This window comes from Hyla sarda, chromosome 6 (genome assembly GCF_029499605.1).
Source record: "Hyla sarda isolate aHylSar1 chromosome 6, aHylSar1.hap1, whole genome shotgun sequence".
Taxonomy (NCBI): domain Eukaryota; kingdom Metazoa; phylum Chordata; class Amphibia; order Anura; family Hylidae; genus Hyla; species Hyla sarda.
The window spans coordinates 271,579,751-271,595,654 of NC_079194.1; the positions used below are offsets into that span (position 1 = coordinate 271,579,751).

The window sequence follows — 15,904 nt, forward strand, 5'->3', positions numbered from 1 at the left end:
TGCTGAGGAGAGACGTGACGAATCTGCTGAGTCTGCAGTTTGGTCATCTTCACACAGGGTTTTCTTTCGTCAGGAATAAACCGTAAACATTATATAAATGAGTGATTTTCCTTGTTGTGTTTTTACTTTATTTGACTCATTTCTGGTTTTGGCTAAAATACTGACCGAAATAGGACATGAGAACCTAAGGCAGTGATTCCCAACCAGGGTGCCTCCAGCTGTTGTAAAACTTCAACTCCCAGCATGCCCGGAAAACTTCATCTCCCACCATGGTTGGAGTTGGAGTTTTACAACAGCTGGAGGCACTCTGGTTGGGAAACTCTCACCTATAGGAGAACTGTTGTGCAACTTAACGTATCTCCTTTTCGAATGATAGGGGCAGGGGCGTAGGAACCAGGAACCGATGCCTGCGGCCTGCCCATAGTAATTCATTTCTGTCACTTTAAGGGAGTGAGGCATTCTGGGTGATGAGCCGACGTGCCTGTGCGCAGCTACATTACTGCAGCGTAGTTCTACTTGCCCGCCAAAGAGGGAGCTGTGAAGAAGTAGTAAATCTGTGGTGCCGGGACCTGGTGAAGAGACTCCAACAGGTAACCTCCAGCTATTCATCTTAGAAATATGGCTGCAATTATATTTCTCACAGGAATCATCACTCAGCTTTCTTACTAGGAAAGCTGAGTGATGATTCCTGTACAAGGCTGAAGTTGGTTTCTTATTCACTGAAGTTGGTTTCTTATTCTAGCATTGTCTTATAGATAGATGACTGTGACTAATAAACCTTTTCTCCTCTTATTTCTCTGCAATAAATCTGTTTTTTATACATAAATGTTGAATATTATTTGGGGACAATCAGATTCAGAAGAAAAACTCTAGATTGTTTGTATTTTTCCTGAAAAAAACAATAGTAAAAAATGGAATAAGTAACTGATGATTTCAAGGGGTTAAACGCCATTGGGCCACTGAATTAAGGATGGAAATATAAAGAAAAGAGTAAGGGCCCCTCCATAATACCCAACTGGCCCAAACAGTGGATTTGCATTAAAAACAGGTGCCAACCTTGCCAACTATATACATTTTCTACAATTTGAATAAGAAACTTGTGATTTCAAGGGGTTAAACACCATTGGGCCACTGAATTAAGGATGGGAATATAAAGAGTAAGGGCCCCTCCATAATACCCAACCATATCCAGCCTGGCCCAAACAGTGGATTGGCATTAAAACAGGTGCCAACCTTGCCAACTATGTACATTTTCTACATTTTGAATAAGTAACTGGTGATTACAAGGGGTTAAACGCTGTTGGGCCACTGACCAAAGGGTTTAAAAATAAAGGGTAAGGGCCCCTCCATAATATCCAACTGTATCCAGCCTGGCCCAAACAGTGGATTGGCATTAAAACAGGTGAAACCTTGCCAACTATATACATTTTCTACATTTTGAATAAGTAACTGGTGATTTTAAGGGGTTAAACGCTGATGGGCCACTGACCTAAGGGTTGAAAAATAAAGGGTAAGGGCCCCTCCATAATACCCAACTGTATCCAGCCTGGCCCAAACTGTGGATTGGCATTAAAACAGGTGCCAACCTTGCCAACTATATACATTTTCTACATTTTGAATAAGTAACTGGTGATTTCAAGGGGTTAAACGCTGTTGGGCCACTGACCCGAGGGTTAACAAATAACGGGTTAGGACCCCTCCATAATAACGAACTGTATCCAGCCTGGCCCAAACCGTGGATTGGCATCAAAACAGGTGCCAACCTTGCCATTTATATACATTTTTTGCATTTTGAATAAGTAACTGGTGATTTCAAGGGGTTAAACGCTGTTGGGCCACTGACCTGAGGGTTGAAAAATAAAGGGTAAGGGCCCTTCCATAATACCCATCTGTATCCAGCCTGGCCCAAACAGTGGATTGGCATTAAAACAGGTGCCAACCTTGCCAACTATATACATTTTCTACATTTTGAATAAGTAACTGGTGATTTCAAGGGGTTAAACACTGTTGGGCCACTGACCTGAGGGTTGAAAAATAAAGAGTAAGGGCCCCTCCATAATAACGAACTGTATCCAGCCTGGCCCAAACAGTGGATTGGCACGAAAACAGGTGCCAACCTTGCCAACTATATGCAGTTTCAGTATTTGAATAAGTAACTGATGAATTTAAGGGGTTAATCATTGTTGGGCCACTGACTTAAGGGTGGAAATATAAAGAGTAAGGGCCCCTCTATAATACCCAACCATATCCAGCCTGGCCCAAACTGTGGATTTGCAAGAAAACAGATGCCAACCTTGCCAACTATGTACATTTTCTACATTTTGAATAAGTAACTGGTGATTTAAAGGGGTTAAACACCATTGGGACACTCAAGTGAGTGAAATAAATAAGAAGAAGAATGGCCCCTATCTTATATCCAAAAAGGTAGTGGCCAAACAACAAGTGCTATAATTTTTTTGTGTGGAAGGGCATCTTAAAATCTGCTTGCCCTGTATAGCCCCAACACCCCCCATGAGTGTGGCTGTGGTATTGCCCGCGGCTGTGGTATTGCCCGCGGTTGTGGTATTGCCCGTGGCTGTGGTATTGCCCCTGAAGCCATTTTATATCGTTACGAAATATCGCTTGTTGTCACCCTCAAAAGCGACCTCGGTTGCTCCTTTGGAAAGGAGAATAATCTCCATGTCAGGATCTCCATGAGGGCCATTTATCAAGGGATTTTGAAGGTTTGTCTTTTTTGCTTGCCAAAAGTCACACGTTTGCCTTTTCATTTCAATGCAGTGCAATTTTCAGTTTTCACTTTGCTGTGGTCGGGAATTTAAGTCGCACTTAAGCAAAAAAAAAAAAAAAAGTTGCAGAACCCCTTTAAAAAGTTGCAAGTGTAAGCAAGGTCAGACCTAGCTTAAAAAAAACTTGCTTTTTACAGGATTGTTAAGTCACACAAAAACTTAAAAGAGGGCTTGTAAGGGAGTGGCATTTGGAAAAAAATGTTTTATGTTGTGGTGTTGTTTTTTTTTTTTTTTTTTCCTTTACAGGCTTAGTAGTGGAATCTGTCTTATAGACGGAATCCATTACTATGCCGGAGCTTAGTTTTCTTGTCAATCCACTGTTTGGGCCAGGCTGGTTACAGTTAGGTATTATGGAGGGGCACTTACCCTTTATTTTTCAACCCTCAGGTCAGTGGCCCAACAGCGTTTAACCCCTTGAAATCACCAGTTACTTATTCAAAATGCAAGGGTCCTTGCTCTTTCTATTTCCACCCTTAGCTCAGTGGCCCAACAGCATTTAACCTCTTAAATTCCTCAGTTACTTATTCAAATACTGAAAATGTAGATAGTTGGCAAAGTTGGCAACTGTTTTCCTGCCAATCTACAGTTTGGGCCATGCTGGATACAGTTGGGTATTATGGAGGGGCCCTTACGCTTTAGATGCCTACCTGTAGATTAGTGGCCAAATGGCATTTAACCCCTTAAAATCACCAGTTCCTTATTCAAAATGCAGAAAATGTATACGGCTGGCAAGGTTGGCACCAGTTTTCCTACCAATTCACGGTTTGGGCCAGGCTGGATACAGTTGTATATTATGAGGGGCCCTTTCTATTTCCACCCTTAGGTCAGTGGCCCAACAGCATTTAACCCCTTAAATTCCTCAGTTACTTATTCAAAACGTAAAAATATGTATACGGCTGCCAAGGTTGGCACCTCTTTTGACGCCAATTCACGGTTTAGGCCAGGCTGGATACAGTTAGGTATCATGGAGGGGCCCTTACTCTTTATTTTTCATCCCTTAGATTAGTGACCCAACTACGTTTAACCCCTTAAATTCCTCAGTTACTTATTCAATTACTGAAAATGTATATAGTTGGCAAGGTTGGCACCTGTTTTCATGCCAATCCACAGTGTGGGCCAGGCTGGATACAGTTGGGTATTATGGAGGGGCTCTTACTTTTTCAATTTCCATCCTTAAGTCAGTGGTCCAACAGCGTTTAACCCCTTACATTCCTCAGTTACTTATTCAAATACTGAAAATGTATATCGTTTGTAAACTTGGCCCCTGTTTTAATGCCAATCCACTGTTTGGGCCAGGCTGGATACACTTGGGTATTATGGAGGGGCCCCTACTCTTTACATTTGCACCCTTAATTCAGTGGCCCAATGGCATTTAAGCCCTTAAATTCCTCAGTTACTTATTCAAAATGTATATAAATGGCAAGGTTGGCACCTATTTGCCAATCCACAGTTTGGGCATGGCTATATACAGTTTTGGTATTATGGAGGAGCCCTTACTCTTTATTTTTCAACCCTCAGGTCAGTGGCCCAACAGTGTTTAACCCCTTAAAAATCACCAGTTACTTATTCAAAATGTAGAAAATGTATATAGTTGGAAAGGTTGGCACCTGTTTTCATGCCAATCCACAGTTTGGGCCAGGCTGGATACAGTTGGGTATTATGGAGGGGCCCTTACTCCTTTTATTTCCACCCTTAGGTCAGTGGCCCAACAGCGTTTAACCCCTTAAATTCCTCAGTTACTTATTCAAAATGTAAAAAATGCATACGGCTGCCAAGGTTGTCACCTCTTTTCATGCCAATTCACAGTTTGGTACAGGGTCTTTATTTTTCAACCCTTAATTCACTGACCCAATGGCGTTTAACCCCTTAAAATCATCAGTAACTTATTCAAAATGCAGAAAATGTATATAGTTGTCAAGGTTGGCACCTGTTTTAATCCCAATCCACTGTTTGGGCCAGGCTGGATACAGTTGGGTATTATGGAGGGGTCCTTACCCTTTATTTTTCAACCCTCAGGTCAGTGGCCCAACAGCGTTTAACCCCTTGAAATTACCAGTTACTTATTCAAAATGCAGAAAATGTATATATATGTCAAGGTTGGCACCTGATTTAATGCCACTCCACTGTTTGGGCCAGGCTGGATACAGTTGGGTATTATGGAGGGGCCCTTAACCTTTATTTTTAAACACTCAAGTCAGTGGCCTAACAGCGTTTAACCCCTTGAAATCACCAGTTACTTATTCAAAATGTAGAAAATGTATGTAGTTGGCAAGGTTGGCACCTGTTTTCATGCCAATCCACTGTTTGGGCCAGGCTGGATATAGTTGGGAATTATAGAGGGGCCCTTACGCTTTATTTTGTATCCCTTAGGTAAGTGGCCCAACAGCATTTAACCCCTTTAAAATCATCAGTTACTTTGTCAAAATGCAGAAAATGTATATAGTTGGGAATGTTGGCACCTGTTTTCATGCCAATCCACAGTTTGGGCCAGGCTGGACACAGTTGGGTGTTATGGAGGGGCCTTTACTCTTTATTTTTCATCCCTTAGGTCAGTGGCCTAACTGCGTTTAACCCCTTAAATTCATCAGTTATTTATTCAAAATACAAAAAAATTATATAGTTGGCAAGGTTGGCACCTGTTTTAATGCCAATCCACTGTTTGGGCCAGGCTGGATACAGTTGGGTATTATGGAGGGGCCCTTACCCTTTATTTTTCAACCCTCAGGTCAGTGGCCCAACAGCGTTTAACCCCTTGAAATCACCAGTTACTTATTCAAAACATAGAAAATGTATATAGTTGGCAAGGTTGGCACCTGTTTTCATGCCAATCCACAGTTTGCGCCAGGCTGGATATGGTTTGGTATTATAGAGGGGCCCTTACTCTTTATTTTTCATCCCTTAGGTAAGTGGCCGAACCGCGTTTAACCCCTTGAAATCACCAGTTACTTATTCAAAATGTAGAAAATATACATAGTTGACAAGGTTGGCACCTGTTTTAATGCCAATCCACTGTTTGGGCCATGCTGGATACAGTTGGGTATTATGGAGGGGCCCTTACTCTTTATTTTTCAACCCTTAGTTCAGTGGCCCAACAGCATTTAACCCCTTGAAATTATCAGTTACTTATTCAAAATGCAAAAAATGTATATAAATGGCAAGGTTGGCACCTGTTTTAATGCCAATCCACTGTTTGGGTCAGGCTGGATACAGTTGGGAATTATGGAGGGGTCCTTACCCTTTATTTTTCAACCCTCAGGTCAATGGCGTTTAACCCGATAACGACCATGGACGTCTATACTCGTCCAATGGCCGTTACCGGGGTATGACGCGGGCTCCCGACTCGAGCCCGCGTCATACCGGCCAGCCCCCAGCTGATTCTTGTAGCTGGGGGCCGGCATTAATAGCCGACATGCGGCGATCGCCGCGGCCGGCTATTAACCCTTTAGATCGCCGCTGTCAAAGTTGACAGGCTTTATCAATTGAGCGCAGAGCACGCAGATCATTATGGTTTTATGAAACCACAATGATCTGTATGAGGAATCTAATGATTCCTCCTAAAAGTCCCCTAAGGGACTAAAAGTGTAAAAAAAAAAAGTTTAACAAAAGTTTAAATACACACACATTAACCCCTTCCTTATTAAAAGTTTAAATCACCCCCCTTTTTCCAAATTCCATATTAAAAATATGTAACCATAATAAAAATGAACATATGTGGTATCGCCGCATGCGTAAATGTCTGAACTATAAAAATATATCATTAATTAAACCGCACGGTCAATGGCGTACACGCAAAAAAATTCCAAAAAGTCCAAAATAGCGTATTTTTGGTCACTTTTCATACCATAAAAAAAGGAATAAAAAGCGATCCAGAAGTTCGATCAAAATAAAAATGGTACCGAGCCCTCAAACTACCCTGTACGTGGAAAAATAAAAAAGTTATAGGGGTCAGAAAAGGACAATTTTAAATGTATAAATTTTCCTGCATGTAGTTATGATTTTTTCCAGAAGTACGACAAAATCAAACCTATATAAGTAGGGTATCATTTTAATCGTATGGACCTACAGAATAAAGATAAAGTGTCATTTTTACCGAAAAATGTACTGCCTAGAAACAGAAGCCCCCAAAATGTACAAAATGATGTTTTTTCTTCAATTTGTCGCACAATGATTTTTTTTTCTGTTTCGGCATAAATGTTTGTGTAAAATGACTGATGTCATTAAAAAAGTAGAATTGGTGGCGCAAAAAATAAGCCCTCATATGGATTTTTAGGTGCAAAATTGAAAGGGTTATGATTTTTAAAAGGTAAGGAGGAAGAAACGAAAGTGTAAAAACAGAAAAATGCTTGGTCCTTAAGGGGTTAACCCCTTAAAATCACCAGTTACTTATTCAAAATGTAGAAAATGTATATAGTTGGCAAGGTTTCACCTGTTATAATGCCAATCCACAATTTGGGCCAGGCTGGATATGGTTGGGTATTATGGAGGGGCCCTTACTCTTTATATTCCCATCCTTAATTCAGTGGCCCAATGGTGTTTAACCCCTTGAAATTGAAGATTTTCCTATCCTTGGTGAAGGAAAATATAGATTTTATTAAAGACAAAACGTGAGTATTATGCTTTTTAACTTCATTTTACTGATCAGCAGCAAAAGAAATATTAATGAATATTACACAAGAAAAAACTTTAAAACATAGGTATGGTGTAGCCTAACATGCTACCATAATATCAACCAATCATGTAACGGTATCAGATATATGAGTGACAGTTAATATAATATCTTCCTTCTTCTTTTGAGCGAAGGTAAAACAGTCCAAATACGGATGTGTAATCTTGGAAGTAAAACTGGAACTAGAAGATAGTAGTAGAAACTTGGTACTCGTAGAAGATGTAGGAATCTAGAAGAAGGTCATCTTCCATAGTTGAAGAAATTGAATTAATAATAAGCGAAATTCCAACGAAGAACAATTTTTATTCTGAAGCAAGTCTTCTTAAGTAGCTGTGAAGACAAAATAATAATAAAAATCAAAGGGATGGGTTCATAGGGGGGGGGATAATACTCGCGTTTTGTCTTTAATAAAATCTATATTTTCCTTCACCAAGGATAGGAAAATCTTCAATTTTATGTAAATACAAAACGCTCCTATTATGCTAGTTTAAAGCTAGAGGAAATAGGCTTATTAAACAATACAGATTACAAAAGAACCATAGAAACATGTGAATCTGGTCTAAAATAAAACATTTTGAATGTTGAATCAGAGACCAATTTGCAGCCTTAATAATATCAGACAGTGAAGCGCCTGATTGAAATAATTTTGTAGAAACTGCACTTCTAGTAGAGTGAGCACCATACATGGAGGTATCGATATCGGCCATAGTCATAATCGATTTTACCCAACGAGCAAGGGTATTGGAAGAAACCGGTTTATGGGGTTTACAGAAAGAAATGAGTAATTGGGAGGAAGAAGGAGAACGTAAGGGTTCAGTCCTGAATTCATAGGATCGTAAACAGCGAACTACACATAATTTTTGTTGATGTGGAAAAGAAGGGTAGAATACTGAATGTAAATTAGTTTTTGTACGGCGATAGACAGTGAATAAAACTCCTTCCGGAGAGTATTGTCTTCTAGAAATGTCAAGGGCTCTGACATCAGATATGCGTTTGATTGAAATGAGACATAATAGAATCGTAAGTTTAAAGGAAAGAAGTGTTAGAGATAAAGAATCATTATCCTCCCATGAAAGAAAGAGATTCAAAAGAATGTTCACATCCCAAGTAGAACTGTATTTGGGTAAAGGAGGACATCTAAAGCGTATGCCTTTTAAGAGTTTGCATACAAGAGGATGGCGGCCAATAGGGACAGAATCGATAAGGGAATGTCTAGCCGAAATGGCGGAGCGGTAAAGATTGATAGTTCTATAAGCTCTACCAGCATCAAAGGAATCTGAAAGAAAATTTAAGATGTTATTAAGAGAGGTTTGTAAGGGATCCAAGTCCCGTTGAGAGCACCAATGAAGCCAAATTTTCCTGGCTGATCTGTAAGCAGAATTAATAAAAACCTATAGCTTATGCCTCTAGGACCTCACCAATGGTGCATAATGGTGTGGACAAAGATAGATGTAACAGCGTTTATTCAAAAATTGCTTTTAATTCAGATATAAAATGTAATATATATATATATATATATATATATATATAAATAAAATGGTAGCAAAATATCAAAATAGTAGCAAAATATCACATTACACTGGCATTGGTCTAATGAAGATCTCACTGGGCCCTAGTGAGGTATCAAAAAAATGTGTGAATTGGTACTTAAAGGAGTCCATAAATCTGCAGATAAAAAAGTATAAAAATAAAAAATAAAAATACCAATATAAAAATAAGTCCGTAAGAAACGTATGGATATTTTAACATAAAGTCAATGAAGAAATTAATGAATGAATGAATGATACGGAGTATCTCTCACCACTGCTTCTGGCTTGGTCTGTTGTAGTGGATGGATCGCAACCTCATAATCTTCATGTGCCCCAATGAGTGGAAGGGGGGCACAGATTGATCTCCCTTAGCAGCCCCGTTGGCAAGGAGGTGCAGATGTTGCGTATCGTGGGCTCCGATGGCAGGGGAGCAAGCGGCAGTTGCAGCGCTCGGGACCTCGTTCGCTTACCGGCTTAGCACAGATGGCACTAGTCTGGCACTCCGGCAGGAGTGTCAGTCAGCTCGGGTGTGGCAACGGGTCTGCTGGTGATGGTAATCCGGGAGCAATGGAAGGTCTGGGATTGGCGTCCCACGTGGAGGCAGAAGATGAGGCTATGAGATGCAATGGATGGTAAGGTTACAGCCAGGCAGGGCGGAGTAGAACAGGTTTAACTCCTCTGTAGCCGAGGTATTTGCAGATGGACGCTGATGATAACTGTGTGAATAGTGCCAGATTTCTAAACGCGTTTCGGGGTACTGGGAAACAAAGACCTCCGACCCCTTCCTCAGTAGAAATGTGTATATGATACAATTTAATGATGACGCTGTTTTTATAGTGAATTCACACCTAATAGTGGTTAATAGCATTCAAAAACAATACACGGTCATGGAATAATAGTGGATTGACTCTTAAGACTAGTAAGAAATGGAGTGGAGCAGCTCTTAAACAATAACTCATGAAAAACCGGATGGTGAGATAGGACGTTATTCACACCCTATTAGTTCTGATAGTAAAATCGGTCATGTTACTTGTAGTTAGACAATGTGAATTAATACAAATTTACTATAACTAATACATATAGCAATAAAAGAGTGTTTTATTGAATCAACTTATATACATAAAAAAATAAAATAAAATAAAAATGAAAATGTCATAAGGATGTTAGAAATAATATATGAAAAATAAGTATAGAGATGGTAGATGTGGAAAAGGAAAATATGTAAATTGAGAAATATGAAAATAAGGATAGAAAAAATGAATGAAGTAAAAATAAAATGAAAATAAAAATAGGTATAATTGATGAAAATTAAAATGAAGATAAAATTAAATAAAATTAAGATCAAAAATGAATGAGAGATAAAAAGAATAAAAATAAAAATAAATGGATAAAGAACAACGGAAACAAAAACAGAAAAATAAAACGATAAAGAATAATAATAATGGAAAATAAAATGAAATATACAGTAGATGATAAATGATAATAAGAAGGATGAAGATAAAAAATAAAAATATGAAAGGGCCGGGGGTCACGTAACTAAAAATGATAATGAACAAAGTTAATAAAAAAAGATAAGAACAAATAAAAGAGATTAACAGTGAACACGGAATATCTGAAACCAATCCCAGACCTTCCATTGCTCCCGGATTACCATCACCAGCAGACCCGTTGCCACACCCGAGCTGACTGACACTCCTGCCGGAGTGCCAGACTAGTGCCGTCTGTGCTAAGCCGGTAAGCGAACGAGGTCCCGAGCGCTGCAACTGCCGCTTGCTCCCCTGCCATCGGAGCCCACGATACGCAACATCTGCACCTCCTTGCCAACGGGGCTGCTAAGGGAGATCAATCTGTGCCCCCCTTCCACTCATTGGGGCACATGAAGATTATGAGGCTGCGATCCATCCACTACAACAGACCAAGCCAGAAGCAGTGGTGAGAGATACTCCGTATCATTCATTCATTCATCAACTTTTTTATTAATTTCTTCATTGATTTTATGTTACAATATCCATACGTTTCTTACGGACTTATTTTTATATTGGTATTTTTATTTTTTATTTTTATACTTTATCTGCAGATTTATGGACTCCTTTAAGTACCAATTCACACATTTTTTGATACCTCACTAGGGCCCAGTGAGATCTTCATTAGACCAATGCCAGTGTAATGTGATATTTTGCTACTATTTTGATATTTTGCTACCATTTTATTTATATATATATTACATTTTATATCTGAATTAAAAGCAATTTTTGAATAAACGCTGTTACATCTATCTTTGTCCACACCATTATGCACCATTGGTGAGGTCCTAGAGGCATAAGCTATAGGTTTTTATTAATTCACATTATTGTTGCCGGTGGGGTCCGGCTTTAGCTTTAACTGCCTCGGTCCTTCTGTTGTGAGCTGCACCTTATTTTTAGTTTTTAATTTTCACCCCTAGTGTGAACGTGCTCCAACACCATAATGAATGTGTGGCAATACTTAGAAAACAAGAAAAAAATCAATAGAAGATTACAAATTTGATAATGGTAACATTTCTCAACAGACTCCTGGGGGAGATTTTCTGAATGTGTCATTAATACAGAAATTTAAAAAATTAGAGCTATCTATGAGTAGAAGATTGAAAAATCAGTGGGAGATAAAAAGTTTGTCCCACCTTTTGGATAATGATATTATTCCTAGGGGCTTGATCCTATCCAAGACTCCAGCAGGCGATTTGGAAAATCCAGATTTTAATAAAAAATTGAATGACGCCCTCAGAAACCACTCCAGGAGTTTGGTTAAAATGGTCATTGAAAGGAGGGAGCAGCTCCTATTAGAATGTGATCAAGATATTAATTTACTCAGAGTAGAATTGGAACAATTTTCCCAAAACACGGAATATCTGAAACAGCAGGAATTTTTATGTAAAAAGTTAGATAAATTAGAACTAGAGATTATTAATAGAAAAACAAAAAAATCATTATGGCAACAACCGAATGGTTTAAACCAGGTTGGTGATCAAACAGCAACATATACAATTCCCACACAAAACAAATACACACCCCTTTCTGAGAATTTTTTAGGTCAAGATACTATAAAGAGAACACCTATACGACCAAATTATCACCCATGGCAACCACGATACTCCCCACACAGACCATACAACAAACCTTATCACAAACCATATTATCATCCACAACCCCAATACAGACGTCACAATCCAACATATCACAACAACCAGAGACCATATCTGTCCAACAACTTTATTCCACAACAGAACACACACGTCATCCAAGATCCAGTAAATATTCCAAAACCCAAAATACAGACCATCCAGGCAGAAGTTCATCAATTTCCAAATCACAATCCCACGCCACCAAGAAAAAGAACACACGTAGAAGAACCAGACATCGAAATTCTATCACAACCACCAACAAAAATAGGCAAACTATAACAGCTATAACAGAAACATCCATTATAAATATCAGTACTCATAATCTTACGTCATCACAAAAAACACTTTTAGAAAAAGGTCTGAAATTTGCTCCAACTTATCCTCTTAAAAAATTTGATGCATATGTTGGAATCGAAAAGTTTGTATGCAATCTGTGTTTAAAAAAATACTTTCAAAAACATCCTGTAGAAAAACAAACATTTCAAACAACATATATACAAACAGATTGCAAACCAAAATCCTGTTTTTTTCCTAAAACCGAAATGGGTCCGGAAATCACTACCTTCAAAAAACTAGTAGAGCAGGATTTACGTAAAATTAATCCACCTAAATACAGTAGGGGCAATATAACTCCACAAGAAAGAAAAGCCATTAAAGAACTTCAATCCAATAAAGACTTGACTATACGTCCAGCTGACAAGGGGGGTGGTGTGGTCTTGTTAAACACTGTAGATTATAAAAAGGAATGAAGAAATGTTGGAGACAACTCCATGATCACGACACATACCAAAAATTGTCCAAAGATCCTACTGAAAATTTCACTAAACAATTGCATGATTTTTGTCACAATGCACAGGAGAAGGGTATTATCACCACGAATGAATACAAATTTATTTTAAGCACCCCGGGTAGATTGCCTGTGTTTTATTGTCTACCTAAAACCCATAAAGACATCAAAACACCCCCAGGAAAACCCATTATATCAGGAATAGGTTCTTTAACATCTAACCTATCCCAATACGTGGATAAATTTCTACAACCATTTGTACAGAAAACAAGATCTTATTTAAGAGATACTACTCAGGTGGTGGCCATGGTGGAGTCTCTAAAATGGGAGGATCACTACATCATGGCCACACTTGATGTATCTTCCCTTTATACCATAATACGTCACAATTTGGGTCTGAAAGCGATTAGAAAATTCCTGGAGGAAGGTGACATCAAAACAGATCAGGTAGACTTTATAACACAGGCAATCCATTTTATTCTCACTCACAACTATTTTTTCTTTGAAGGTGATTTTTATTTACAGCGAACTGGTACTGCCATGGGCACCAGATTCGCGCCAAGTTATGCCAATTTATTCATGGCATCTTGGGAGGAAGATACTTGGCGCGAGTCTGGTGCTCTGGCGACGATATATAGATGATATTTTTTTGATTTGGGGTGGCACTTTATTAGAATTAGAACACTTCATTCACCAGTTAAATGTTAATGAGCACTATCTCAATTTCACTTCTACCATCAGCACTAGCCACATTGATTTTTTGGATTTACAGATTAAGGTATCCAAGGATAGATTAATCTGCAACACATTCACTAAACCCACAGCTAAGAATAGCTTTATCACCTATAATAGTTGTCATTTGCCACGCTGGCTATTGAATGTGCCAACTGGCCAATATCGTCGTTTAAAACGCAATTGTACTAATAATGACACTTTTTTGGTAGAAGCCGAGACCCTCACTAAACAATTTTTAGATAAAGGTTATCCAGATGAGATTCTAAAGCAATCTTTGGACAAAGTAAGAGTACTAGATAGAACTTATTTTTTCACTTTGGATAAAACCAATCAAAAAGAAATACCTGAATTTAGAATCATTCTGCCATTCAATAGTTCACATAAAAAAGTTGAAAAAGTGATCAACAAACATTGGGAAATAATAAGACAGGATAAAATCATAGGAGAATTATTACCACACCACCCCCCTATCATATACACTAAGGCGCCGAACCTGGGTATAACCGTTGCTCCCTCCATCAAACCACCAACGAATAACAAAGATAACAAAACTTGGCTTTCCACTAAAGGTTTTTTTCGTTGTGGAATATGCAACAGTTGCAACACCACTGTAGATTTCAAAAAAACTGTAGAAGTAAAATCCCGAACCAATAATTTCATATGGAAAATAGATAAGTGCATTACTTGCAATACAAAAGGAGTCATATATATTTTGGAATGTGACTGTAAAAAACAGTATGTGGGGAGAACAAAAAGTACATTGAAACTAAGAATAGCAGAACATATCAATAATATCAAAAAAGGGGATTTAAAACATCCACTATCAACACATTTTTCAATCACTCATAACAGAGATCCATCAAAATTAAAATTTGTAGGACTCCGAACTATTAAACCAGATTGGAGGGGTGGTAGCTACATGGTCCAAATGTCCAGGGCCGAGAGCAAAATGATCTACGAATTTGGATCAATGGAACCCAGAGGTTTGAACTCCAGCTTTGAATTGTTTGTTTTTTTATGAGGTGGTTCCCCTCCGACCACCACCCGCCGCCATGTTTTACTCTTGTCGGCGGTTCGTGGTTTGATGGGAACCTCTCACCAACCATCTTCCAGGTTTCAGATATTCCGTGTTCACTGTTAATCTCTTTTATTTGTTCTTATCATCTTTTTTTATTTTTTATTTTTATTAACTTTGTTCATTATCATTTTTAATTACGTGACCCCAGGCCATTTCATATTTTAATTTTTTATTTTTTATCTTCATCCTTCTTATTATCATTTATCATCTACTGTATATTTCATTTTATTTTCCATTATTATTATTCTTTATCGTTTTATTTTTCTGTTTTTGTTTTTGTTTCCGTTGTTCTTTATCCATTTATTTTTATTTTTATTCTTTTTATCTCTCATTCATTTTTGATCTTAATTTTATTTAATTTTATCTTCATTTTAATTTTCATCAATTATACCTATTTTTATTTTCATTTTATTTTTACTTCATTCATTTTTTCTATCCTTATTTTCATATTTCTCAATTTACATATTTTCCTTTTCCACATCTACCATCTCTATACTTATTTTTCATATATTATTTCTAACATCCTTATGACATTTTCATTTTTATTTTTATTTATTTTATTTTATTTTTTTTCTGTATATAGGTTGATTCAATATAACACTCTTTTATTGCTATATGTATTAGTTATAGTAAATTTGTATTAATTCACATTGTCTAACTACAAGTAACATGACCGATTTTACTATCAGAACTAATAGGGTGTGAATAACGTCCTATCTCACCATCCGGTTTTTCATGAGTTATTGTTTAAGAGCTGCTCCACTCCATTTCTTACTAGTCTTAAGAGTCAATCCACTATTATTCCATGACCGTGTATTGTTTTTGAATGCTATTAACCACTATCAGGTGTGAATTCACTATAAAAACAGCGTCATCATTAAATTGTATCATATACACATTACTACTGAGGAAGGGGTCGGAGGTCTTTGTTTCCCAGTACCCCGAAACGCGTTTAGAAATCTGGCACTATTCGCACAGTTATCATCAGCGTCCATCTGCAAATACCTCGGCTACAGAGGAGTTAAACCTGTTCTACTCCGCCCTGCCTGGCTGTAACCTTACCATCCATTGCATCTCATAGCCTCATCTTCTGCCTCCACGTGGGACGCCAATCCCAGACCTTCCATTGCTCCCGGATTACCATCACCAGCAGACCCGTTGCC

At 38.1% G+C, this 15,904-nt stretch overlaps 1 protein-coding gene across 12 annotated transcripts in view; it reads left to right on the forward strand.

Annotated features, from left to right (window-relative positions):
* Window position 1: 1 nt before the first annotated feature.
* The window catches only part of LOC130277059 (forkhead box protein A4-like), a 403,578-nt gene continuing 387,675 nt past the window's right edge, over window positions 2–15,904 (forward strand). For 5 of the 12 annotated variants that reach the window (XR_008845358.1, XR_008845361.1, XM_056527317.1 and 2 more), the window contains exon 1: window positions 549–590. Coding sequence is in view for 2 of the 12 variants with exons in the window: in XM_056527308.1 (XP_056383283.1) it covers window positions 468–590 (123 nt within the window). In the remaining 10 variants the exon portion in view is untranslated. Of the gene's footprint in view, window positions 83–447; window positions 591–5,304; window positions 5,335–15,904 lie in introns of those variants that run through there. The other 7 variants (XM_056527308.1, XM_056527309.1, XR_008845359.1 and 4 more) reach the window with 5 other exon arrangements.